This window comes from Lynx canadensis, chromosome E1, assembly GCF_007474595.2.
Source record: "Lynx canadensis isolate LIC74 chromosome E1, mLynCan4.pri.v2, whole genome shotgun sequence".
NCBI lineage: Eukaryota > Metazoa > Chordata > Mammalia > Carnivora > Felidae > Lynx > Lynx canadensis.
The window spans coordinates 14,653,103-14,681,081 of NC_044316.2; the positions used below are offsets into that span (position 1 = coordinate 14,653,103).

General features: G+C 45.8%; 2 protein-coding genes across 2 annotated transcripts in view; both read left to right on the top strand.

Moving 5' to 3' along the window:
- On the top strand, positions 1–2,637 carry TLCD2 (TLC domain containing 2). The gene is made up of 4 exons (XM_030295361.1): positions 1–197; positions 620–702; positions 906–988; positions 1,551–2,637. The coding sequence occupies exons 1-4, from the start codon at positions 28–30 to the stop codon at positions 2,001–2,003; spliced, it is 789 nt and encodes a 262-aa protein (XP_030151221.1). The 5' UTR covers positions 1–27; the 3' UTR covers positions 2,004–2,637.
- A 19,325-nt stretch (positions 2,638–21,962) lies between these two features.
- The window catches only part of PRPF8 (pre-mRNA processing factor 8), a 32,291-nt gene continuing 26,274 nt past the window's right edge, over positions 21,963–27,979 (top strand). Inside the window, exons 1-13 of the mRNA XM_030294971.1 lie at positions 21,963–22,032; positions 22,224–22,334; positions 22,830–22,998; positions 24,381–24,545; positions 24,624–24,842; positions 24,970–25,182; positions 25,309–25,434; positions 25,515–25,620; positions 26,524–26,714; positions 26,844–26,963; positions 27,054–27,243; positions 27,379–27,498; positions 27,608–27,742. Of these exons, the coding sequence (XP_030150831.1) occupies positions 22,235–22,334; positions 22,830–22,998; positions 24,381–24,545; positions 24,624–24,842; positions 24,970–25,182; positions 25,309–25,434; positions 25,515–25,620; positions 26,524–26,714; positions 26,844–26,963; positions 27,054–27,243; positions 27,379–27,498; positions 27,608–27,742 (1,854 nt within the window). The 5' untranslated portion in view covers positions 21,963–22,032; positions 22,224–22,234. The remainder of the gene's footprint in view (positions 22,033–22,223; positions 22,335–22,829; positions 22,999–24,380; positions 24,546–24,623; positions 24,843–24,969; positions 25,183–25,308; positions 25,435–25,514; positions 25,621–26,523; positions 26,715–26,843; positions 26,964–27,053; positions 27,244–27,378; positions 27,499–27,607; positions 27,743–27,979) is intronic.

The following is a 27,979-nucleotide window of genomic DNA, read 5'->3' on the forward strand; positions in this document are numbered from 1 at the left end:
AAGGGACTAAATTGGACCTGCCAGGCCATGTGGGGGCTCCTTGTGACCGGCGCCTCCTTCGCCGCCTTCCGGGGGCTGCACTGGGCGCTGCAGCTGCTGCCCACGCCGGGATCTGCTGCCCAGGACCGTTGGAAGTGGCGGAACATCTGTGTCTCCCTGGTGCACAGCCTGCTCACAGGGGTCGGGGCGCTGCTCGGGTGCGGGGCTTAGAGGTTCGGGAGGCACCGGGGTGAGGGGGAGCGGTCGAAAGTTGAGATTAAAAGACCCATAGGGGCACCTTCAAGAATCGAAGCAGGACCTTACACAACCCTTTTTCCTTTTCCTTTTCCTTTTCCTTTTCCTTTTCCTTTTCCTTTTCCTTTTCCTTTTCCCTTCTCCTCCTTCTCCTTCTCTTCTCTTCTCTTCTCTTCTCTTCTCTTCTCTTCTCTTTTTTGTTCTCTTCTCTTCTCGTCTCTTCTCTTTCCTTTTCTTTTCTTTCCAAGTAGGCTTCACTCCCTCGAAGCGGGACCTTGAAAGTCTGACACTGGGTGGGGGCTGTGAATGGGTGGGTGAGCGTGCACAGCGGGAGAATGGGGTCTGAGTCTGCACGATGCTGACTATGGTCCCCCATCTCCTACAGGCTCTCGCTGTACCCTCAGATGGCTGCCGACCCGATTCACGGCCACCCGTTCTGGGCCCTGGTGCTGGTGGCTGTGTCCGTGGGTGAGTCTGCAGGGAAGGTTGGGCCGGCTTGGTGGGGAACAACCTTCCGATGGTAATTCCAGGTCCCCAGGGGTCAAATGTTTCTGGCAGCTTTGCTAAAGGAAACTAAAGACCTGGAAAAAGGAGGGGATGAAGATTCCTCTCCAAGAGGTACAACAACTTGGGGAGGCCTAATGGTCCTCCCCCTCATACCATGCCCATAGGTTATTTCTTGGCGGATGGAGCTGACATGCTGTGCAACCAGACCTTGGGCCAGGCGTGGGAACTTCTCTGTCATCATTTGGTGGTGAGACTTGGGGAAAGGGAGACAGGAAGGGTGGTATGCTCGGGGTGGGGGTCCCCAATCTCTCTTCAGGTTTCTGTCCAGTGACTTTCCAGAGTCTCTGACCCTGTTGGGGCTTGATCCTCCCAACTTTGGGCTGGTTTGGGGGGAGAGGATTGACTGCTAGCCACAGCTGGAGTCTGAGCACTGCCTAGGTAGCTTGGATTCCCTCAGGTGGCTCATAGATTGCAGAAATGTTGAATAGGGAGATTTTCTGAGAAGGGGGAGTCCCAGTACAGAGAGTGGGGATGGGGCATCAAAACCCAGGATTGGAAATCGGGGCGGGGTGGGGGGTATACTGTGCAGACGCTGCTGCTGCCCCAGGGGAGACAACCTCTGGGCCGAGGGTTATTATGGAAGTTATTTTAATGCCATTTAGGCCCCAATGTAAGGGTAAGCCTAAAGGGCAGGTTTTTGATAGCATACCACAAAATGCTTAGGAGCCCCTGTCTTAGGGATTGAGATGTTGGCAATGATGGTCAGTAGTTCCTGGAAGGTCCTCTGACCTCTGACCCCTGTTCCCTAGGTAGTGAGCTGCCTCAGCACCGCCATTCTGTCCAGCCACTATGTAGGCCTCTCTATGGTGTCTTTGCTCCTGGAGCTGAACTCTGCCTGCCTGCACCTACGAAAATTGCTGCTGCTTTCCCACCAGGCCCCATCCTTGGCCTTCAGCATGGCCAGCTGGGCCACCCTGGCCACCCTGGCCCTCTTCCGCCTGGTGCCTCTGGGGTGGATAAGTCTGTGGCTGATCCGGCAGCAACACCAGGTGCCTCCTGCTCTGGTCATCCTTGGTGGAACTGGACTGGTGACTGTGGGTGCCATGAGCATCATACTGGGCGTCCGTATCTTGGTCAGTGATGTCCTACGGTCTCGGCACCACCCGCCCATCCCTGGGCACAAGGAAACCAGGGACACAAGGAGATGTTGTGATGGTGAGCTTGTCACCAGGGATGGTTCCATTCTCAGCCTGAAAGACTAGAGAGAAGCGTCAGGCTCCTCTCCGGCCAGTCCTGGGGGAGACATGGCCAGGACAAGGACATGTGGTCTACAGTGCACTGTCCCTCGATGGGGTAAGGACCGAAAGGAATTTTCAGTATCTCAATTCCTTTTCCGGCTAACTCACACCCCTCCCCATTCCTAGGATCTAAGAAGAAATGCTGATGCTCATGATGGGTGGGAAACTGGGATCCTGGGCTATTGTTCACTGAATCCCATCATCAGATGACCGCTTCGTCCAGCAGACTAATTCAAGAGGTACAGCCAGTTCTACCAATAAGAGGTGGCAGGAGGCATGAAGCTAAATGAAACTACCAATGAAATCCTTTGCTTTAGCATGGGAACAGGTGAAGAAAGGTGAGGTCCTGTTAGGATCAGAGAGATCTGGCATGGAGGGGGTGGGGTCAGAGGAAGAAAGACCTCAACTGTGACCAAATTCTAGCAATGGGAGGAGGCCACACAGGTGCTATCAGTAGCCAGTGGGGGTGGACATAATAGTCACCAAGAGACAGAAGAACTGGGCCACTACAATTGCTGCTGATATTTCTGGTTCTCAAAGCCACACTACTGTGTTTGTACTTAATGTTAGTTCTACTGCCTTAAAAAAAATTTTTTTAAGAGAGAGAGAGAGTGTGGGGGAGGGGCATAGAGAGAGAATATTTTTGTAATGTTTCTGTATTTTGAGAGAGTGCATGCGAGCAGGGGAGGGGCAGAGAGAGAGGGAGAGAGAGAGGATCTCAAGCAGGTTCCGTGCTCCCAGCACAGAGCCTGATGTAAGCCTCCATCTCACAAACCGTGAGATCACAAGCAGAGCTGAAATCCAAGAGTCCGACGCTTAGCTGACTGAGCCACCCAGGCACTGAGAGAGAGAGAGAGAGAGAGAGAGAGAGAGAGAGAGAGAGAATCTTAAGCAGGCTCCGCACTCAGTGTAGAACCCAACTCAGGGCTCAATCTCACGACCCTAGGATCATGACCTGAGCCAAAATCAAGAATTAGATGCTCAACGCACTGAGCCACCAGGTGCCCCTGCCTTCATAATTTTTAAGAAGTCCAGCATCTTTCTTTTAAATTTTCTTAGTATCTTCTGATCTTTTCAAAGAAAATGCAGATTCTTCTTTTTTAATTTTTTTAAATGTTTATTTAGTTTTGAGAGAAAGAGAGTGTGAGCCGGGGAGGGGCAGAGAGAGAGGGAGACACGGAATCCAAAGCAGGCTCCTGGCTGTGAGCTGTCCGCACAGAGCCCCACACAGGGCTCGAACTCAAGAACCGAGAGATCATGACTGAGCTAAAGTCAGATGCTTAGCCGACTGAGCCACCCAGGTGCCCACCAGGTCTGTCTTCTTAGGACAGCACTAAAGCCCAGAGCCACGGCAGGGACTCAAACACCTGATCTGGGTGCCGACTATAGGGTTTTCCCAGGCCCTGTCTTTCATGGAAGAATGAAGGCAGAGGCAGAGGTAGATGAGGGAAGGCTTCCACTTGGCTGCAGAGGGACTAAGGTGTATCTGACTCCCTTCCAGGATTCCTTTGCGAGCTCTCCCTCTCCTTTCTCCCCTAGCACTTCTGCTGCGCTTTTGTTTTTCACCACACAAAATCTCTTTTCTTCAGTCAGAACAGCCAGGTTATGGGAAGTGTAGAGCAGATTAAGTTTACTATTCTACAAAGCAATGGACAGAAAGAGATAACCCTTAATCATCCACAGAAAAAATACATGAGCAGAAGCAAGAGACAGGAAAATTAAAACAAAAAAATCCTGCCCCAAAGCTGAGCTAGAGAAAAGGGATAGTAGAAGTGGACATACATAGATCAAGGGACAAATAAAAGGATCACCTGGGGGCGCCTGGGTGGCGCAGTCGGTTAAGCGTCCGACTTCAGCCAGGTCACGATCTCGCGGTCCGTGAGTTCGAGCCCCGCGTCAGGCTCTGGGCTGATGGCTCAGAGCCTGGAGCCTGTTTCCGATTCTGAGTCTCCCTCTCTCTCTGCCCCTCCCCCGTTCATGCTCTGTCTCTCTCTGTCAAAAATAAATAAACATTGAAAAAAAAATTTAAAAAGGATCACCTGTATGGAAGAGACAGAGGTGAAGACAGATGGAGGGCAAGACAGGGAATCTTTGGCAGAAACGCTGAGAAAGACCCTCATGGTTGCTGACAGGAAGCAGTCACAGAACTGGTAAAATGGTCATAAACAAAGAGGACAAGGACGAGGAAAATCAGTATAAAAGCTGACAGGAAGGGCCCCCAAGGGTGCAAGGCACAGATGGTTTAGACAGAGAAATAGAGTGAGTGACAAGGAGGAACGACCCGACTCAGGAGAGATGGAGGTAATAGAAGCCTTTAGAGAGGTTCGCAGAGCGAGAGAAGAGAGAGGTGGAGATAGAGGCTGAGGGGGATTCGTCAGGGGAGCTGAGAAGCAAAAGAACAGAAGGTGAAGAGGCACTCAATGGGAAGATTCACTGGCAGAAAAAGAAAGTAGGAAATATGTGGAGTTGGGGACAGAAAGACAAAGGACAAACGGCTACAGTGTATAACACAAAGCCAGAGACTGCCAGGAACTGTTAGGCAGAGACTGGTAGGAAGATGAGGAAAAATAAGAATCAGGGATGTAAATTGAGTTAGAAGAATAGGCAAAGGGACTGAGGAGAACCACAGAGAGTGAAAGAAGGGGGAAGGGTGGGTGGAGAGGGGAGCAGACTGAGTAAATAAACATCCAAAGGAAGGGGCACCTGGCTGGCTCAGTTGATGGAGGATGCGTGATCTCAGAGTTGTGAGTTCGAGCCCCACGCTGGGTGTAGATATTACTTAAAAAAAAAAAAAAATCTCAGCGTGCCTGGGTGGCTCAGTTGGTTAAGCGTCCAACTTCAGTTCAGGTCGTGGTCCCAGGGTTTGTGGGTTTGAGCCCCACATCAGGATCTCTGCTGTCAGCACACAGCCTGCTTTGGATTCTTTGTCCCCCTCTCTCTGCCCCTACCCCACTTGCTCTCTCTCTCTCTCTCTCTCCCCCTCTCTCAAAAATAAATTAAAAAAAACATTAAAAAATAAATAAAATCTAAAACAAACAAAAATGCCCCAAACTAAACCAACAAAACATCCAAAGGAAAAATCAAGGAGAAGGAGGGAACAGATAAGAAAGAAAGAAAGAAAGAAAGAAAGAAAGAAAGAAAGAAAAGAGATAGGGAAAAAAGGAAGGAGGGATAGTGACAGATACCCATCAGAGATCATTAAAGCACAAAGTGGGTGGGGCACCTGGCTGGCTCAATTGGAAGAGGATTCAACCCTTGACCTCAGGGCCAAGAGGTTTTTGTTTTTTGGGTTTTTTTAATGTTTATTTATTTTGAGAGAGAGAGACAGAGCACAAGCAGGGGAGGAGCAGAGAGGGAGAGGGAGACACAGAATCTGAAGCAGGCTCCAGGTTCTGAGCTGTCAGCACAGAGCCCTACGCAGGGCTCGAACTCACAAATCGCGAGATCGTGACCTGAGCCAAACTTGGATGCTTAACTGACAGAGTCACCCAGGTGCCCCTCAGGGTTGAGAGTTTGAACCCCATGTTGGGACTAGAGATTACTTTACAAAATTAAAACATCTTTTTAAAAAAAAGTTTATTTATTTATATCTCTAAGTTTATGTATTTATTTATTTGGGGGACAAACAGAGAGAGGGAAAGAGAGGCTCCTAAGCAGGCTCTGCACTGTCAGCAGCTCAAACTCACGAACCACAAGATCGTGACCTGAGCCAAAATCAAGAGTTGGACGCCTAACTGACTGAGCCACCCAGGCACCCCCAAAATTTGAAAATCTTAAAAATTTCCAAAAAGCACAAAGGGAAAGAACAACACATAGAGGCTGAGAAGAAATTGCCACAGTTGGAAGCAAACACAGGCAGACAATAAGAGCAGAGACATCAAATGTAATCAGACAAAAGCCAGAGAGGCAAAGGTATAGAAGTTGAGACAGAAACAAAACAGAGTTGTGTCAGAGAGGTTGTCCTTGATAGAAGCAGTATCTTCAAAACTCAATTTGCCATCTTAACTGAATACCTTCATTAACAAAAACACTATCTTGAGTTTTCAAAGCAAAAGAAATGTGACAAACTCACGGAAGAAATCCGTTCCCTAAGTATGTGTTGAGGTCAATATTGATTTGTTCCAAGCCCTGCATGTTTTCTTGTGCCGCCGACACAAGTTTATGGTTCAAGCGAGTACTCCTCAAGTGACTAATTGATAGTATCTTGTGAGAGATGCCAAGACCTTGACCATTATGGAAATATAGCTGTTCCTGTGGGTTAACTAGTAAAACTTGTACAGGAAGGGTAAGATTAGCTACTAGGTAGGGGTAGGACATAAGCAAACACCTGAAGAATTTGGAATCAGACAAATTTTCATCACAGTGACCCAGTGAAACTTCAGGAAGGCAAGACTGCATTATGATTGTAATTGATTAAGTAGATATCTCATCACAGAGACCAGTTATAGATGGTGTGGACCAGATATAGATGATGGGAATTGGAGAGACATGGTCAGTTGGGTCCCTAGAAAAGAGAAACTCAAAAATGCAGAGGTTGGCAAATGCTGCATTTGGTACAATGAGTTGGGTCACCGTGGTAGTGACCTGTCAGACCTCACCATGGCCTAGTGAAGTGGCCCTCAAGACTGACTCCATGCCTACCAAGCTATTGGCTGATGAATTATTTGTCCTCTGGCACAAGGGAGTGGCTTCCGGGATGGGAGACATTGATATTTTATAGTCTTGAAACACTATCCTGATCATAAATTAATAAATTGCTATGCACATAATTGCAGTCTTTTATGTATGCGGTTTCTTTGAGTCATGTTTTCTTGGTTCCAATGGCGGTCTGATTTATAATGAAATGCTGGACTGTGGAAGCTTTGCTTTGGGAAGGTCTCGTCTTGGCACCAACTTTTTGACCTACAAAGCCCTAAAGTGTTGGAAGATCCTCTACTATCAAGAAGCAAACCCAGAGCACCTGGATGGCTCACTCTGCTAAGCGTTCGACTTGGGCTCAGATCATGATCTCACGGTTGGTGAGTTTGAGCCCTGCGTTGGGCTCTGTGCTGAGAGCTCAGAGCCTGGCGCCTGCTTCGGATTCTGTGTCTCCCTCCCTCTGCCCCTCCCCCACTCGTGCTCTGTCTCTCTGTCTCTCTCTGCCTCGCAAAAATAAATAAATGTTAAAAAAAAAAACAAAAAACAACAAACCAAAACCCAATTTATTCAATAGAATGGGCTTAGAGCAAGAGAATAGAATCAGACAATTTAGAGTGATTTGTCAATGCCAAGGTTTGAAACCGAAAGAATCTTTTAGCCAAATTAATCTTGAATTAAGAAAATTAACAGAAATCTCTATAACTGAATTGTCAAGGCTTTATCGTATATAAAATCTGGATTTCTCAGGCTGAAAATTAGGAGCCCTCACTAGACAGGAAATTATATAAGGGAAGTTACTCTTTTTTTTTAATGTTTATTTTATTTTTAAGAGAGAGAAAGACAGAGCACGAGTAGGGGAGGGGCAGAGAGAGAGGGAGACATAGAATTTGAAGCAGGCTTCAGGCTCTGAGCTGTCAGCACAGAGCCTGACAAGGGAGCTTGAACCCAAGAACCGCAAGATCACGACCTGAGCCGAAGTCAGATGCTGAACAGACTGAGCCACCCAGGCACCCCAGGGGAAGTTATTCTTTAAAGAGTTGCACTTACATTGAAATGTTTATTAGAATCACTAACTTAAAGTCACAGCTTCCCAAACTAAACATTTGCCGTGCCTCCACCACGTCATCAGTCACCTTTTATGCTTTATCCTATCTAACCCCACTCAACAGAGATGAATCCCATTATTTAGTTGAGAAAACAAAGGCTCAGAGAGGTTGAATACTTTGCTCAGGTTTAACTAGCTAGCTAGTGGCAGGGTCTGGACTCAAACCCATTTTTTTTCTATGATCCCACCTGTGGTCAACATCTGCTATTTTTGCCTGCCTAGCAGTGTAGAGATTTTCCTTAGAAAACCCTCCTCTCTCACTCCCCTCTCAATGGGCATGTGACCTAAGCCTAGCCCATCAAAACACCATATCCTCTTTCCCTGAAATGAATGCTTAACACATAAGCAGAGCTTATGAGCCTCAGCACCTTGACTTCTGCTCGACCTTTTATCAACGTTTTTTTTTGTTTTTTTTTTTTGGGGGGGGACAGAGAGAGACAGAGCATGAACGGGGGAGGGGCAGAGAGAGAGGGAGACACAGAATCGGAAACAGGCTCCAGGCTCTGAGCCATCAGCCCAGAGCCTGACGCGGGGCTCGAACTCACGGAGCGCGAGATCGTGACCTGGCTGAAGTCGGACGCTTAACCGACTGCGCCACCCAGGCGCCCCATCTGCTCGACCTTTTAGCTTCGTGCACTATGTGTGCTAACATTGCTAAGCCAGTAGGATGTGAGGGAGCATCCCTGAACATGAAGCCACCACGAAAAAGAGGGGTCAGAGATGGAGATCTCTAACATCACCTGAGTGTCTAGATCAAGCTCTGCCTGAAGCCAGAACTTTTCTCCTGGACAATTCAGTTACAAAGCCAAAAAACTCCTGATTTGCTTAAGTGAGTATGAATTGAGTTTTGTTTTGTTTTTTCACTCGTAACAGTGAGTCTTTGTTAATACATCACCTTCAAGACTATTCAGTCTTCCTATTTCAATTTGCAGGAAATTGAAACGTAGAAAAGTTAAGTGACCCATCCAAGTACACCCAGCCAGTTTGTGGCACGGCCAGACTTAGAATCCAGGTCTCTGCTTTGGTTCAGGCCTCGTTGTTACACACTATGTTGTCTTTTTCTTTATAGAAAGGCCGAGGAAGGGAGAAACATCAAGGTAAAAAGATAGGAGGCAGCTGACAACCGAAGATCTATCAGATCAGATAAATTGCCTCTGGAGTGGCTGTTTCTAAGTCAGAATGCTTCGGTTTGAAAGCCAGACTTTTATATTCACCAGGTATTGATCCCTGTGCTTTTCAGGAATGTAGCAACTGCCTCTCAGAGGTGCATTTCAGCTTTCCCCTGCAAATAAGAACACCACTTAACTCCATGGTGTGAGCATATTCTTTCCCCACCTCTAACCGGGTGGGAAACCGCCCTTCTTGCCACATCTTCTGCAGGAACATTCTGCAGGAATGTGTAGGTTTGACACAGGTGAAAGGTTATTAGACACGCCATTGTGCCATAAGGATTATTCTGAGCTGAAGTCAATTGAGAAACAGATACAGGAAAAGTTGTCTGTCCTCTCCATCTCTGCCTAGAGGCAGAATGTAAATTTCCCTTTGTTTGTTTTTTTTTTTTAATTTATTTATTTTTGAGATGGAGAGAGAGAGAGCACGAACGGGGGAGGGTCAGAGAGAGAGAGACACAGAAACCTAAACAGGCTCCAGGCTCTGTCAGCACAGAGCCCGATGCGGGGCTCGAACTCACGGACCGCGAGATCATGACCTGAGCCGAAGTCAGACGCCCAACCGACTGAGCCACCCAGGCGCCCTGTAAATTTCCCTTTGTGAAGGTGTGAAGGTGTCCACCCCGCCCGGCGCCCACCCCCACATCTTTTATCAGGAAGGGGAGAATGACTCCTAATCACCAGAGACACTCTCATCACACCGGAGGTTGAATAAGATTTAATATGGTCTGCATAGCAGACCTTACGCAAATAACCCTTATTATCGCGGAAGTGATTCTTAGACTGAGCTCAACTGAGGGTGCAGGCCACGTGACCTTTGGGGGGCGGGGAGAAGAATGGGAGTTTGTTTGTGCAGTGCGACGGGAGGGTCCCTGCAAAGGGCTCCCTGCCTACCACCATCCAACCCCCAACTCCCCACTCTGGGGTAGTATCTGACCTTCCAAAGGACCCCTTCGCCTCCTTGAACTTCACTGGTTGGCACTGTGCAATCCTGGGAGCTGAGAGACTGACGCGGTGTGTGCCACAGATCCCAGGTTGGGGCATGGCTGCAGGAGGACCGAGGGGCCTGAAGCACGGGGCTGCCACAAATTCCTGCTGCTACTCTGCTGTTGTTCCCTAACCCTAACTCTTCACAAAGTCCAAAGGATTCCCGGACAGCAAGCAACGGTGAGGAGCCAGGGAGATGACAGAAACGGGGGGGGGGGGGGGGGGGGGGGGGGGGGGGGAGGGGCAGGGACACAGGGGGCCACTGCCCAGGGAGGGCAGCTACAGCAGCACTGCCTTGACGTGTATTAAATTTTAGACATTCAGGTGAACTTTGCATCCTGCTTCAAAGTCTGTTCATATCCGTTTTAATATATAATACCATTTGAAATTACTTAGGGGTTATGGTCTGTGATTTTAAAAATTTTTACAAAATGTCAAGTGAAATTGTCGGTTTTACCATCCAGGAGGATGTGCCATGGTTTTTAAAGTTTATTTTATTTTTTTTGAGAAAGAGAGAGAGAGAGAGAGAGAGAGAGAGAGAGAGAAAATGATTGGGTGGGGGAGGGGCAGAGAGAGAGAGAAAGAGAGAGAATCCCAAGCAGGCTCCGTGCTGTTGGTGTGGGACCTGATGTGGGGCTTGAAACCATGAACCATGAGACCATGACCCTAAACCAAGAGTCAGGTGCCTAACCAACTGAGCCACCCAGGTGCCCTGGAGATGTGCCATTTTATTCTGTGGCTCCAACAATCAATGGCATGCTTCACTGTTTCTTTATTTCTCCTTTCAACAAGAACTTATAAAGTATAACATTGAGTAAACAAGCCATATCTCTCGCAGGCTAGGGGAAGCCTGCAACCAGGATTTTGTTAAAGTGGGAAATTGGGAAAGAAAGAATCATCGGTGGAGGGAGACCAGGGGTAAGAAATGTAGAAACAGATCACCGTGAGACTGAGAACAGACAAACGACGTACAGGGAGGTTAGGATTGTTGCATTCTGACATCCGAGGGGTTGTCCAGAACCTAACTCGGGATCTTTCTTCCCAGACCTGCATCCTTCCCAGTGTTCTCCCAGTCTCCCAGTCTCCCGGTGCATGGCACCGCCATCAACTCACTGTAGAAGTCAGGAATTTAGAATCGTCCTCAAGCATGCCACCCCATGTCCACCCCATACATACGTATCTGATTATCACTCAGTTGGGCATGGATCCCACATCCATTCATTCCTTTTTATTTCCTGCTTTCCCACCCTGGTCAAAGTCACCACCATCTCTAGCCTGGGTGACATGACGATGACTTCATAACTATCCTCCATGTAGCAGCCAGCCTGGGATTGTTAAAATGCAGATCTGATTCTGTCATTCCCCTGCTTCATACCATCCGGGTGCTCCTCCTTCTTTTTAAGATAAAGGCATGACTCCAGGCACCTGGGTGGCTCAGTCAGTTAAGTGTCCGACTTTGTGAGCTCAGGTCATGATCTCATGATTTGTGAGTGCAAGCCCATGGTCAGGCTCTGTGCTGACAGCTTGGAGCCTGGAGCCTGCTTCGGATACTGTGTCTCCTTCTCTTTCTGCCCCTCCCCCTCCCTCAAAAAAGAAATATACATACATACATACATACATACATAAAGATAAAGGCATGACTCAGAGGCTGTCCTATCGTGTTCTGCATAATCTCCCCTTGTCTACTCTCTGGACTCTTGGGACTTTCTGTTTGACTCTTTGTCTCATGCTTCTTTCTCAGGACCTTGCACAATGGCCAATGCCTGGTAGGCTTCCCATTATCCCTTGCTCCTGTCTTTCTGGCTGCCCTCCTCCTACTGCACCCCCTGTATCTTATACACTCTCTTTTCTTTCTCTCTCTCTCTCTCTCCCTCTCTCTCTCTCTCTCTTTTTTTTTTTTACATTCTTACTTTTCAGTGCTCATTTCCAACATGTCTTTTTCCGAGGAAAGTTCCATGACCCTCCCCCTATAATTAGGTCAAATCTCTCTGTACTTTTCACTGGAAGCACTTATTACAAGTTTAATTGAAGAACCGATCGTGCTATTTTGAGGAAAGCCTCTAACATGATACATATAGAAAAAGAAAAGGGAAAACACACAAAAAGCAAAGACTGCATGGAGAATAAAACTTCAGAAAAGCTCTTAATTGTTTTCCTCAGATAGACAAGAGAATATATTGCAACCAAGACATAAGAACATACTAGCAAAAAAGAAAGAAAGAAAAGCATTCAGAGAAAACCAAAGAGAATATTTTGAAATTAAAAATGTGACACCGGAGGGGCTCCTGGGTGGCACAGTTGTTTGGGCTTCTAACTCTTTTTTTTTTTTAATTTTTTTCAACGTTTATTTATTTTTGGGACAGGGAGAGACAGAGCATGAACGGGGGAGGGGCAGAGAGAGAGGGAGACACAGAATCGGAAACAGGCTCCAGGCTCTGAGCCATCAGCCCAGGGCCTGATGCGGGGCTCGAACTCACGGAGCGTGAGATCGTGACCTGGCTGAAGTCAGACGCTTATTCGACTGCGCCACCCAGGCGCCCCTGGGCTTCTAGCTCTTGATCTCGGCTCAAGTCACGATCTCATGGTTCAGGAGTCTGAGCCCCGCATCAGGCTCTCTGTTTTGGATTCCGTGTCTCCCTCTATCTTCCTCTCCCCTATTTGTGCTCACTCTCTCTCTCTCTTTCGCTCTCTTAAAATAAATAAATAAACTTAAAAAAATGTGATACTGGAAATGAAAAATTTATGGAGGAGTTGGAAGATGAAGTTGAGTGAATCTCCCAGAATTAGGACAGAAAAGATGAGACAATCATGGGACCAGTCCAGGAGATCCAACATCAAAATAATGGAAAGAGGCGCCTGGGTGGCTCAGTCAGTAGAGCCTGTGACTCTTGATCTCAGGGTTATGAGTTCAAATCCCATGTTGGGCATCGAGTTTACTTAAAAAAATAATAGGGGCGCCTGAGTGGCTCCGTCAGTTGAGCATCTGACACTTGATTTTGGTTCAGGTCACGATCCCAGGGTCATGGGATTGAACCCCACGTTGGGTTCCGTGCTGAGTGTAGAGCCTGCTTAAGATTCTCTCTCTCTTAGGGTGCCTGGGTAGCGCAGTCAGTTAAGCATCTGACTTCGGCTCAGGTCATGATCTCATGGTTTGTGAGTTTGAGCCCGACTTTGAGCCCTGCGCTGGGAGTGTGGAGCTTGCATGGAATTCTCTCTCTCTCCCTCTCTCGCTCTCTGCCCCTCACTTACTCTTGCTGTCTCTCAAAAGTAAACTTAAAAAAGATTCTCTCTCTCTCCCTCCCTCTGCTCCTCTCCCCCACTCATGCTCTCTCGCTCTCTAATTCTATAATTAAAAGAGAGATAGTAATAATAATGGGAATCCCAGAAAGAGAGGACTGAGGAAAGAAAGACAATCATCAATGAAGTAATAAAAGAAAATTCCTCAAAACCAAAGAACACGAGCTGCAGGTACTACATATGGATGGGTCCGTGGACCAGTGAAAGAAAATAGGCTCACATCAAGCAACATTATAGGTAAATTTCAGGACATTGAGATTAATGGTCCAGTGGGGAGGGAAAAGTTATATACAAACACCATGCTGGGTGGCTCAGTCTGTTGAATGTCCAACTCTTGATTTCAGCTCAGATCACTGTTCATGAGACCAAACCCTGTGTTGGGCTCCATGCTCAGCATGGATTCTTTTTCTCCCTCTCCCTCTGCCCCTCCCTGTCTCATGCATCTGCGTACTCTCTCCCTCAAAATAAATAAGTAAACATTTTATTTTATTTTTTAATTTTTTTAAATGTTTTATTTATTCTTGACAGAGAGACAGCATGAACGGGGGAAGAGCAGAGCAAGAGAGGGAGACACAGAAGCTGAAGCAGGCTCCAGGCTCTGAGCTGTCAGCACAGAGCCCGATGTGGGGCTCGAACTCACAAACCGTGAGATCATGACCTGAGCCGAAGTCGGATGCCCAACTGACTGAGCCACCCAGGCGCCCCGTAAACATTTTATTTTAATTTTTTAATATTTATTTATTTTTGAGACAGAGAGAGTGTGAGCAGGGGAGGGACAGAGAGAGAGAGAGAGGGACAGAGGTTATGAAGTGGGCTGTGAGCTGACAGCAACGAGCCCAATGTGGGGATCAAACTCATGAACTGCTAGATCCTGACCTGAGCTGAAGTCAGACACTCAACCAACGGAGCCACCCAGGCTTCCCAACAAATAAACATTAAAAAAAAAAAAAGACTTTGGACATCTAAACAGCACATGGGAACTAAACAGTAATGGAGTGATGTCACCAAAAATCTGAAGGAAAATTATTTCAAACTAGGATTTGATACCGAGCCAAACTACCAATCGTGTGCGAGGGTTGTCCTCCAAAATTTATTTTCCATGCACCATTCAGAGAAAGCTACTGGAAGATACACTCCACCAAAAAGAGGGAGTTAAACAAGAAACAAGAGTACATGGATAATGAAAACAGGAGATTCAACATAAAAGAGAAGAACGGACTTCGCAGGATAATGTTGAATGGGGATCCTAGGAAGAGAGCTGTATGGTAAGCAAGTAGAGAGGGAAACAGGTACATTCTACAGCGGGTCATAAATCTCCAGAAGATACTTTTTTGGGAGACTATCTTAAATGTCTGAATATTTGGGAAGAGATTTAAAAACTAATGAGGAGCCAGGGGAAACATTGCGAGAATCTATAGAAAATTGAGCAAATGCATCTGTCAATTATAGACAAAATGAACAGTTGCTTAGGAAAGGAAATGCAATCACAGTTTATTACATGAATGAGCCGCAGATCCATGGGTACCATTTGCATAGGCAGGCACAATAAAGTTTTCTTGTTTGTTGGGTTTTATTTTTATTTTGTTTTGTTTTATTTTACGTTAAAACCTTGTGTAAATTGCCGATGATAGGCACACAAATGGCAGCTGGAGGTGAGTGCACTAAACGGGGGGATAGGAGAGGTAATAACTTACAGGGAAGGTTCAGGGGAAGTATAGATTCCCCCCTATTTTTCTGAGTCCCAGTATCTTCATCTGTGCAATGGAATGACAGTAATAGGATTATCATGAGAATTAAATGAATTGACATGTGCAGTGTGCATAGACAAGGGTCTAACACAGACTACATGCTATGTAGTGCTATTGATATTGCATGCACAATTACATAAGCTTGCTTGTTAATGTTGCCAAAATTATAATATAAGCAGGCGGGGAGAATGAGGTAGTGGGAAGGGCATACATATGTATGGGAGGCTAGGGGGAGTTGGATCTCCATTTTCTACAGTGGGAAGTGAGTGGATTATCTCAAAAAGCAAAAAGTCAAGTGGCTCAGTTGGTTGAGCAACCGATTCTTGGTTTTGGCTCAAGTCATGATCTCAGGGTTGTGGGATCAAGCCCTGCTTTGGAATCTGCGTTGAGTGTTAAGATTCTCTTAAGATTCTCTCTCCCTTTCCCTCTGCCCCTCCCCCTACTGGTGCATGCACGTGCTCTCTCTCTCTCTCTCTAAAAAAATAAAATAAAATTGGGGCACCTGGGTGGCTCAGTTGGTTAAGTGTGTGACTTTGGCTCAGGTCATGATCTCACGGTGCATGAGTTTCAGCCCCACATCAGACTCTCTGCTGTCAGTGCAGAGCCTGCTTTGGATCCTCTGTTCCCCTGTCTCTGCTGCTTCCCCACTGGTTCTCTCTACGTCAAAATAAATTTAAAAACTTAAAAAAAAATTTTTTTTAATGTTTATTTATTTTTGAGACAGAGAGAGACAGAGCATGAATGGGGGAGGGTCAGAGAGAGGGAGACACAGAATCTGAAACAGGCTCCAGGCTCTGAGCTGTCAGCACAGAGCCCGATGCGGGGCTTGAACTCATGGACCGAGAGATCATGACCTGAGCCGAAGTCGGACGCTCAATGGACTGAACCACCCAGGCGCCCACCCCCAAAATTTTTTTTTTGAGAGAGAGATAGAGAGTGAGCTGAAGAGGAGCAGAGAGAGAGGGAGACACAGAATCCGAAGCAGGCTCCAGGCTCTGAGCCGTCAGCATAGAGCCTGACGCAAGGCTTGAACCCATAAGTCATGAGATCATGAGCTGAGCCGAAGTCAGATGCTTAACTGACTGAGCCACCCAGGCGCCCCTCAAAATGATTAAATAGACTTAAAAAAAATAAAAGCAAAAAGTAGCAATACACACTTGTTTGGAGATATGAGAATAAATGCCAAATTAATCAGCTAAAATTGATAGCTGGGAAAGGAGAAATGGGCAGGGGAAGCATAGGCAGCTGTTCTTTGTCACAGATTCTATGAGACTATATAACTTTGTAAAAACTGAAACTACAAACATTCATCGTATAACTAGCTGTTTAATATCCACAGGCAAGCTCTGAGCAGGCACGGCCTGGGTCTGGTTGGCTGTCTTCTGTACCCTGGCACCCTGGCAAGGCCAGCACCTGGAGGTGTGTATTCAACTTTTGTAGAAATAAATCTTTAAGGGCAGGTATGCTTTGGAAAGACTTACTGGATTGAATAGGAGTTTGGACAAGATGATCTCTGATGTCTCTGCCAGTTCTATGATTTTAATCTACCTTGCCTCTTATCTCAGTTTCTCTCTCTCTCTCTTTTTTAAACGCTTATTTATTTTTGAGACAAAGAGAGACAGAGCATGAACAGGGAAGGGTCAGGGAGAGAGGGAAACACAGAATCCGAAGCAGGCTCCAGGCTCTGAGCTGTCAGCACAGAGCCCGATGCGGGGCTTGAACTCACAGACCGCGAGATCATGACCTGAGCCGAAGTCAGACATTTAACCAACTGAGCCACCCAGGAGCCCCTTATCTCTGTTTTTCTTAACCCTCTTGCTACAGTCCAAATTCTTGTCTTTCTTTTATGCCCAAATTTTCAAATGAATGGTTGATACCCATTGTCTCCATAGGAACCTCCTTGGCAACCAGCAACCTTATTGTCCCATAATTCTTCTGAAACTGCTCTCCGAGGTCAGAGAATTCTTTCTTGCCAAGATCATGACTTTTCTTAGTCTTCCTTTACTTGCATCATCTAACATGGTAGAGGGCTTCCTTTTCTTGAAGCTCTTCCTTCCTGTGGGCCTCTCCCAAATTTTCCAGCTATTACTTCCCCAGCTTTTTCTGGCATCCTCCTGTTCCAGACTGTGTGTCCAGGCTTTCTCATCTGCTTTTCTGTTATTCTTTTCATGGCTTTACTATCTATCAGCTTTGGTCTGTCAATTGAACCTCTGGTCTGAGCTCCTAGACTTCACACTTGCGTATTTCTAGCCAGAGGACTCCTTCATTTATATGACCCACAGCCACCTTCAAGTCCAGTTTTAAACTCCTTAAACAATGAGGAGATTGGTTTGGCTGCAATGAATGGGTCCATAATAATGGCAGCCAATATTGTCCCTTCAGATCTGTTCCCGGCTTTGTCACTTTGCTACTCAACTGAGCTCCATCAGACTAACTCAAGCTATGTTTGACCAGTGAAGAGAACTTAAGAGAAGATCTTAATTCTCTAAGTCTTAAAGTTTCTTCATTTGTAAATTATTTCTTTTTTTTAATATTTTATTTTTATTTTTTAATGTTTTTAGAAACAGAATTTCGTGATTCATCAATTACATGTAAGGATGTACCCTGTGTTCATCCCAACAAGCATCCTCCTAATGCCTCTTGCCCACTTAATGTAAATTACTTAATTTGCACAAATGTTTTCCAGCTTTAAAAGAAAAAGCTTGGAAAACATTGGCAAATAGATCGAATCATTGGTAAAAAGTCAAAGTGCTGCCTGAGCTCTGGAATTCAAGACCAGCTACAATTTAGCCCAACTTTTCCCATCCAACAGTATGCTTCTTGGCATGACCATAGAAGTTGATGTAGCAGTATGGTCAAGAACATAAGCCCCCTGGGCACCTGGCTGGTTCAGTCGGTAGAGCGTGCAACTCTTAATCTCAGGGTCGTGAGTTTGAGCCCCATGTTGGGGGTAGAGTTTACTTAAAAAACAAACAAACAAAAAGCCTATAAGCTCTGGATCCAGTCGCTTAGGGTAAGACGGAGGCTTCATTATTTACTCTCTGTGGGGACATTATTTACTGTCTGTGAGCAAGTTGTCAGTTTCTTTATCTAGAAATGAGGCTAGTAAGAGTAACTACCCTGTTGGATTATTGTGACAATCAGGTGAACTAATGCATATAAAGTTGTTAGAACCTACACATACTTCATGTAATTAGCCATGTAACCCAAGACAGATTACTCGACCATTCTGAGCTTGGGTTTCTCATCATTAAAATAGGGATAATAATAACATCTATCTTGTAAGGTTGTTTTGAGGATTAAAGTAGCTTATTTATTTATTAACTTAAAAAATAATGTTAGGCTCACATGAAATTTGCAAAAATAGCACAGAGAGCGCATAAAGAGAAACATATAGATCAATGTAATAAAACTGAGAGTCAAGGAACGAACAAATGGTCAACCGATTTTTGTCAAGGGAGCCAAGACAATTCAAAGGGGAAAGAATAGTCTTTTTAACAAATGGTCCTGGGACAACTGGATATCCACATGCAAAAGAATGCATTTGGACTCCTATCTCTCACCACACGTAAAAATTAACTCAGTGACTCAGTGTGAATCGTAGACCTACATGTAAGAGCTAAAACTATACAACTCTTAGGAAAAAACATAGGAGTTCATGTTTGTGAGTTGGATTAGGCAATACTTTCTTTCATTTTTTTTTCAATATTATTCAGGTGTTTTTAGGTTTATTTAGAGAGCGAGAGAGCACGCACGTGAGCTCACATACACCTGTGTGAGAGCATGCACTGGAGGGGGGAGGGGCAGAGAGAGAGGGACAGAGAGAATCCTAAGCAGGCTCTGTGGAGTGAGACAATGTGCTGTCAGTGAGGAGCCCAACTCAGAGCTTGAACTCATGAATCGTAAGATCATGACATGAACCAAAATCAAGAGTCTGATGTTTAACTGACTGGGCCACACATGTGCCCCTAATTAGGCAATAATTTCTCCAAGATTTGATGCCAAAATCATAAGCAATAGAAGATTTGGTAAGTTGAACTTTATCCAAATTAAAAACCTTTGTTCTTCAAAGAACACCGTGAAGAAAATGAAAAGATAACCTTAAGAATGAAAGAAAATTTTTGCAAATCATGTAAAGGACTTATATCTAGGATAAAGAACTTCCAGAACACAATAATAAAAAGACAACACAATTTCAATATGGGCAAAGGATCTGAATAGACATTTCTCCAAAGAAGATTTTGTATATATGTATATGTATGTATAGGTATACATATGTGTGTGTGTATGTATGTATGTGTATATTTTGAGGACGAACCTCAAAAACATGCTAAGTAAAAGAAGCCAGTCACAAAGGATCACTATTCTATGATACTAATGATGAGAAATGTCTAGATCAGGCAAAAAACTATAGACACAGAAAATAAATTAGTGGTTGCCTAGGGCTGAGGGGTAGGAGGTAGGAGGAAATGGGCAGTGAGTGCTAATGGCTACGAGATTTGTTTTGGGGATGATGAAAATGTTCTGGAACTAGATAGTAATGATAATTTCATGACTCTAAATATGCCCAAAGTCATTGGATTGTATACTTTAAAGAGGTGAACTTTATGGAATGCAAATTATATCTTAATAATGCTGTTTAGAAATAGCATGGGGGGGGGCGCCTGGGTGGCTTAGTCGGTTAAGCGTCCGACTTCGGCTCAGGTCATGATCTGGCGGTCCGTGAGTTCGAGGCTCAGGTCACGATCTGGCGGTCCGCGAGTTCGAGCCCCGCATCGGGCTCTGGGCTGGTGGCTCCGAGCCTGGAGCCTGCTTCCGATTCTGTGTTTCCCTCTCTCTCTGCCCCTCCCCCGTTCATGCTGTGTCTCTCTCTGTCTCAAAAATAAATAAATGTTAAAAAAAAATTTTAAAAAGAAATAGTACAGGGCCTCCTGGCTTGGTCAGTTGATGGAGAACATGACTCTTGATCTTGAGGTTATTAGTTTAAGCCCCAGTTGGATGTAGATTACGTAAAAATAAAATCTTTTTTTTTTTAAATAAAGAAATAGTACAGGGAATTCCCAGTAGCTTGCTACCTTTCACCCAGTAGCAAACTTCTTACATGACACTAGCAGAACAACTGAAACCAGAAGTTGACATTGGTACTATTGACAAAACTATAGACAATACTAGTGATAGGAAAAAATCTGTTACATGATGGCCGACAGTACTGATAAGGGAATTTCAGTCCCTGCCTGAAGACTTCCCTTCTGGGTTCTTCTTCCACCCTGCTTGCCTCAGGCTCCAAATTACTACTAATGAGGAATGCAGAAGTAACAGACTATAACTTGTCCCCTCTATTGATGTTCTGGGTTCAGACCTCTGGAGAATGATCTCCTCTGAACCCACCGGTGTAAAATAAACCTCCTGCCTTCTAAGCTCTCCAAGTGCCACTTGGTTCTTCTGTCAGGTGATCCAGACCAGTTTCCATAACACTTGGATATTACCAGGGTTTAGAACAATACCTCCCACCCAACCTTATGCAGGTGGAAGGACTCCACAACAATGACAATGATGAACATAATAATGACAAGAGTGGAATTTCTACTGCTGCCAGATTGATTGGCTGTTTTCAGAGCACGCCATATTGGTTCCTCTTTTTTTTTTTTTAAGTTTATTTATTTATTTTGAGAGAGAGAGAGCCAGTGCACATTAGCTGGGGAGAGGCAGAGAGAGAGAATCGCAAGCAGGCAGAGCCTGATGTGGGTCTCAAACCCACAAACTGTGAGATCATGACCTGAGTCAAAGCCAAGAGCCAGATGCTTGACCGACTGAGCCACCAGGCACCCCTATTGGTTCCCCTTTCTAAACTTCAACTCTAGCAGTTTCCACCACCTGGGATTTCTTTCTCCTTCCTCTTTCTTTACCCCCATCAAATCCCTCACATCTACCCATTTCCATCAAATCTTTACTAATCTTTACTTGTCTGGACTCTCCTTTGCATTTTTCTCTAATCATTTCACCTTTGAGTCCTACATTTTCAACCAGTTTGAGAGGTTGTATGGGTTACAATTCCTCTGCATACTCCACAGTAGACTGTGTGAGTTCAAACAAACTTACCTGTTGACTAAGTCAGATTTAAGGTTGTTAGGATGCAATAAGAGAGATAGAAAGTGAAACCAGGATGGCAGGAGATGGAGAGCAATCCAAGTAGCAAGACACAGGCAGAGCCTGAGGGAATCAAGAAGCATTTATGTCCAGTATATACTCAGTGGTATATAATACACTATATTACACAGTGTGATCATTGCCAGAGACAGAGAGAGAGAGAGAGAGAGAGAGAGAGAATGAGAGAGAGAGAATGGAGAAGGAGGGGAAAGGTCACCCAGCAATGTTGATCTCCATGGCCTCTTTATTGTTCTAGGTGCATTGACTAACTCCTTGACTTCACTGGCAGGGTTAAAATGTCCTGCCCCTGAACTCCCATCACATTGCATTGTAAGATCCTGGGTCCTTTGGCCGCTACCCTGTGAGTTCCATGAGGTTGGCTTCCCCTCTCCCCTGCTGTTTCCAACCCCTGATACATATTGAGCATTCAATAGATGGCTTAGTGAACGAATGCATGCATGAACAAAAGAAGGATGGACTCCGAGCTAGCGGACCTCAAACCTACATTTATGAAATTAGACACAGTATAACGTGCAGATTGTTACAAATTTATTTTTCAAAACTAAGGTCTGTCGTAGTCTGATGGACCCCAATCGCAGATTAAAGTCTAGCTCCATCTACCCCAGGTCCCAAAAGCAGCCCGAAAAAGGAGGGAGGCGGGGCTTGCGCCTACCCGACCCCACCCTCTTGCGTTTTAATATTTCCGCCTATGGACCGCCCCTCTGGTCCTATGTGCAACTCTAATTGGTGAGCTCTCTAATCCGTCTGGGCACTTGGGCGCCTATTGGATCGACTGCTGAACGAGAGTTGCGTACTTCCCGGCGTTGGGAACGCACAGCGGACGTAGGCTTGCCGCCATTGTGCTGCGAAGAAAGCGGCTACCTGTGTGGGGGCCTTTGGGGGTTCGTAGCGGGCTTTAAGGGCTGTGTTGCGGGAGGTGTGAGGGGGTCGGGCTGAAAGACTTGAGGGTTGGGCTGGGCCGGGCTGGGCATACTCTGAGCAAGGAGGAACTGCAGGTCGGGGGTGTTGACGCGTTCCTGCTGGGCCCGGGCCCTATTGCTCGATACAGTTTTAATTTCTCTGCCCCCCCCAGATCCTCCGGGAATGGCCGGAGTATTTCCTTACCGAGGGCCGGGTAACCCGGTGCCCGGCCCTCTAGCCCCGTTGCCAGACTACATGTCGGAGGAGAAGCTGCAGGAGAAAGGTGAATGAAGAACGCGTGCGGGACCCGCGCCTGCGGGCCGGGAGGCTTAGGGCGGGTGTGCGCGTGCGCGCAGCGGGTTTGCTTCTTTTCCCCGTTTTGTTAAATCGGCATGAGGTGTCAACTCACTTATAACCCCATTTATTTTTTAATCTAATAGGGTAGTTAAAGGTATCTGTTATTTGCAGGCACTGATCCAATGGGGAAACAATTGCAATGGAAAAAAAAAGCCCTACTCTGATAAGGGTTAAGTTGCAATGAGTGAGGTAGACAATAAAAAACTTAAACATGTGTAACAAGAATGTCAGACAGTCATAAATGTGATGAAGGAGATAAAGGAAAAAATAAAGCAGAGGGAGGTAAGAGAATTGTCAAGGAGTGCATCTACTGTATGCCCACCCCTTCCTCATACATCCAGACAGGAGCTTACCCTGGGGCAAGAGGTGGGGATGATTAGGCTGAGGGTGTGTAGATCTTTAAACTGAGTTGTCTTTGTAGCCCGAAAATGGCAGCAATTACAGGCCAAACGCTATGCAGAAAAGCGGAAGTTTGGATTTGTGGATGCTCAGAAGGAAGACATGCCCCCAGAACACGTTAGGAAGATCATTCGAGACCATGGAGACATGACCAACAGGAAGTTCCGCCATGACAAAAGGGTCTACTTGGGGTAAGGAACCTCTTGGAATTATTTCATTTACAGTTTGGCCCCTCTCCTTTGTTCCTGTCCCATAGGTTGTAGTCCTGGATAGCAGCTCTCATTTGGGGACAGGAATCCTCTATGACAGCCCATCTTGGTGGTTATAAGCAAAGGGAGAAAACTAGGATTCTGTGATAATTTTCAGATCTTGCAGTTATTCTCTTAAAAAAAAATTTTTTTAACATGTATTTATTTTTGAGACAGAGAGAGAGAGAGCATGAACAGGGGAGGGTCAGAGAAAGAGGGAGACACAGAATCTGAAACAGGCTCCAGGCTCTGAGACGTGGGGCTCGAACCCACAGACCGCGAGATCATGACCTGAGCCGAAGTCGGACGCTTAACCGACTGAGCCACCCAGGCGCCCCTTGCAGTTATTCCCTTGATTGCCCTGATTTCTTTTCTTGATCTGCCTCTAATTCGTCCTGTTGAAGCTATGTTAAGATGTCCCTATCTTTGAATGGGTTGAAACCCAGAACAGGATACTTCATTCTTATTGTTAGTAACTCCTCAGTGACCAGAATCCTGAAGTTCAGGATATTTAACTCCTGAAGCCTCTATACTCTTGTTTTTCTCTGCTCCCAAGCTGAGTAAATACAGGTATGAGTGCCTTAGCAAATCTCCTTTCTATTTGGACACAAAAATGTTAGCCACTTAATGGTCTAAGGTGGCCATCTAAAAAAAAGAGGGCCATATGTTTTGGTTATAAAAAGTATTTTTTGAGAACTCTACTAGGGATAGAGCAGTGAATAGGACGTAATGGTCTTTCTGGATCTTATAGTCTAGTGGCATGGCCGATATGAGACAGATGGTGACAATAAAGTATGACAAATATTTTATTATTTTTTTAAGATGAATAATTTTACTTAATATTGGTTTCTTTTATTTATGTTTTTAATTTGGGAGCAATAGACTGCAAGTGGAGGAAAGGGGTAGAGAGAGAGAGAATCTCAGCACAGAGCCTGACATGGGGCTCAATCCAATGACCCTAGGATCATGATCTGAGCTGAAATCAAGGGTTGGACGCTCAACTGAGACACTCAGGCGCCTCTTATTGTTATTATTTATGGGAAGGTACAGAGAACGTAGAATGTGTGACAGCCCGAAAACTATCTCTAGAGGAAAAGAAACCCAATACTGTAGGACTGTGAAGTTGAAGAGGAAGAGTGGCACAATTGGAGAGGAGGAGGCAGGGCTCCTGGTCAAGGAGGGCCTGTGTGCTAAGTTTGGGAGTTTGGACTGTAAGGCAGGCTTTTCTGTGGAATGCTGTACTCTGATAGCATGTGGCTTCTCTGCATGGCACAGGTAGCAGAATACCTTGTCACTTACAATCGTCTTTCTCCCTAATGTTGCAGTGCCCTAAAGTATATGCCCCATGCAGTACTGAAACTCCTGGAGAACATGCCTATGCCTTGGGAGCAGATTCGAGATGTGCCTGTGCTGTACCACATCACTGGAGCCATTTCTTTTGTCAATGAGATTCCCTGGGTCATTGAGCCTGTCTACATCTCCCAGTGGGGGTAAGAAGGGCTGGAATGGGGGGAGGGTGGTTTGGGGACAGTGAACAGAAACCATAGTATGACATTTTTGGCTTCTAGGTCAATGTGGATTATGATGCGCCGTGAAAAAAGAGACAGGAGGCATTTCAAGAGGATGCGTTTCCCCCCTTTTGATGATGAAGAGCCACCTTTGGATTATGCTGACAACATCCTAGATGTTGAGCCACTGGAGGCCATTCAGCTAGAGCTGGACCCTGAAGAGGATGCCCCTGTATTGGATTGGTTCTATGACCACCAGCCACTGAGGGACAGCCGGAAGTGAGTGATGGTTAAGTTACTGCTCCTGTGAGAGTTTTGGAATTCCAGGAGTCCTGGGGGAGCAATAGGTAGAATGGCTTGGCTAGCTGGTATACCTAACTGACAGAGGCCTGTCTTTTTTTCCTAGGTATGTGAATGGCTCCACTTACCAGCGCTGGCAGTTCACACTGCCCATGATGTCCACTCTCTATCGCCTGGCCAATCAGCTCCTGACAGACTTAGTAGATGACAACTATTTCTATCTGTTTGATTTGAAGGCCTTCTTTACCTCCAAGGCACTCAATATGGCCATTCCTGGAGGCCCCAAATTTGAACCTCTTGTTCGAGACATCAACCTCCAGTAAGTTGAAGAGAGTGGGGATTTTAGGCACTTTGGGTTGAATAAGATCTACTCTTGATCCTTGAGAAACGTTTGTAGTTTCCAAATTCCCCAGCTGGTCTGCTCATCCTTGATTTTGTACCCTAGGGATGAAGACTGGAATGAATTCAATGATATTAACAAGATCATCATCCGGCAGCCTATCCGCACTGAATACAAGATTGCTTTCCCTTATCTGTACAACAATCTTCCACACCATGTCCACCTCACCTGGTGAGAGCTAGAATACATGTTGGGGAAAAGAGAAGGCTGGAGAGTCAGGAGAACTTGAGCTGATTGTTCTTCCATTTTAGGTACCATACTCCTAATGTTGTGTTCATCAAAACTGAGGATCCTGATCTGCCAGCTTTCTACTTTGATCCTTTAATCAACCCAATTTCTCATAGGCACTCTGTCAAGGTGAGAAGAGGGAACATTTGACCTTAGTTCTTGCAAGAGAAATTTCATGACTGTGGCTTAAGTGTTACTAGATGGAAATCAGCTAGAGGGAGATGTGTTTGTCATCTGCTTTAGTGTTCCCCTTGAGCTTGAAGCTAATTTGACACTTTGGCACTTGGCTCAAACCAAGTTATTGGTGTTTAATTTGTGTTTCTGTGATTGGGGCTTTCTGTGTAGTCTGTTCGGGTCTGTTTGCATTATGGCTTTTTTTGGAATACTTTTATTAAGATAGAGTTCACATATCATGTAACTCACCTATTTAAAGTGTACAATTCAGTGGTTTTTAGTGTATTCTGAGTAGTTCAGCCATCTGTACAGGCAATTTTAGGACATTTTCATCATCTCAGAAATTCCTGCACCATTAGTAGTCACTCTCTATTTCTGTTGAACCTCCCTTGCCTAGGCAACTACTAATCTTTCTGTAGATTTGCCTGTTCTGGAGATTTCATATAAATGGAATCTTCCAGTATGTGATCTTTTGTGATTGACCTTTTATACTTGAAATAATGTTTTTGATGTTTACCTATGTTCCATAGTGTTCTTAACAGACCTCCTTCCCCCAGCTCAGGTTTTGGAGCTTGGGCAGGAGGTGATTGCGTTGTGTAAGGTACTGGGGCTCCTTGGGAGGCCCTTGGTGATGAGCCATTTGGGGTGTGAGGAGTGATGCTTGCTTTCCTGATTGGCCCTGGCTTGTTCTCTGCTCCCTTGGCCCCCTTTGCCCTGGCTCTTTAGGGCTTTTCTTGTCTGGCAGCCTAGTTTCCATGGCAGATGTAGCCACTGTGCTTGGCCCCAGAGAGTTTTCTTCTCATCCCAATTCTCTTCCAAGTTCAGTGGGAGCTGAACCCTTGGGCATTCTCGTTTCAGAGCCAGGAACCGTTGCCTGATGATGATGAGGAGTTTGAGCTCCCAGAGTTTGTGGAGCCCTTCCTGAAGGACACACCCCTCTACACAGACAATACAGCCAATGGCATTGCCCTCCTCTGGGCCCCACGGCCCTTCAACCTACGCTCTGGTCGCACCCGCCGGGCCCTGGATATCCCCCTTGTCAAGAACTGGTAAGGTTTCTATCTGGGGGGATGGTAACGAATGTATTGGAGAGAACACTACAACTGGGTGGGATTGCAGCCTTTACCAGAGGGACTGGAAGGAGAGATGGGCTAACTCTTCTTGGCTTGTTTTCCCAGGTATCGAGAGCATTGTCCTGCTGGGCAGCCTGTGAAAGTGAGAGTCTCCTACCAGAAACTGCTTAAGTACTATGTGCTGAATGCCCTGAAGCACCGGCCCCCTAAAGCCCAAAAGAAGAGGTAAGGTGCCTGAGGGTCATTTCTCAGACTTCTTTTGTTCCAGACATAATCAGGAGCTAACTCTCACTCTCCCTCTTATTCCCACCCCAGATACCTGTTCCGTTCCTTCAAAGCCACCAAATTCTTCCAGTCCACGAAGCTGGACTGGGTGGAGGTGGGGCTACAGGTTTGCCGCCAGGGCTACAACATGCTCAACCTTCTCATTCACCGTAAAAACCTCAACTATCTGCACCTGGATTACAACTTCAATCTTAAGCCTGTCAAGACCCTCACCACCAAGGTGTCTGCATTTCACCTTAAGGGTCTTCTGGGTTTGAGGGATGTTACTCGTTTTGCTCTGTCCTCTGGGGAAGGAGTACATCTAGTTTGGACCATTGCTAATTAATGTTTTTTCTATTTTTGGTATCTTCTCCAGGAAAGAAAGAAATCTCGTTTTGGGAATGCTTTCCATCTCTGTCGAGAAGTTCTGCGTTTAACTAAGCTGGTGGTAGACAGTCATGTACAGTATCGTTTGGGCAATGTGGATGCCTTCCAGGTGAGGCTAGGTATCCTTGATCCCTGCCCCAGGGGGGAAGCTGAGTGAAGCCTGATCTCATCATGGAACTGACTCTAGCTTAAAGCCTGATGGGGTAATTGTGTTGCAGCTGGCAGATGGGTTGCAGTATATCTTTGCCCATGTGGGGCAGCTGACGGGCATGTACCGCTACAAGTACAAGCTGATGCGGCAGATTCGCATGTGCAAGGACCTGAAACATCTCATCTATTACCGCTTCAACACGGTGGGACCCTGCCCTCATGCACTTACTTTCTCCGATCTGTTTTAATTTTTATGTCTAGTCAGGGCTTTTTCCAGGGACCTGTTTGGAGAGAGGCCTTAAGTATGTCCTTACTTGCCCTCACTGTGTGTACTTTAACACTTCCCCTAAAAGCCCACCTTTAAATAGGGAATTTCAGTTACTGGTTTGTACCTTAGAATTTCTCACCTATTCTATTTTAGATGTTGAAGTCCAGGAGTT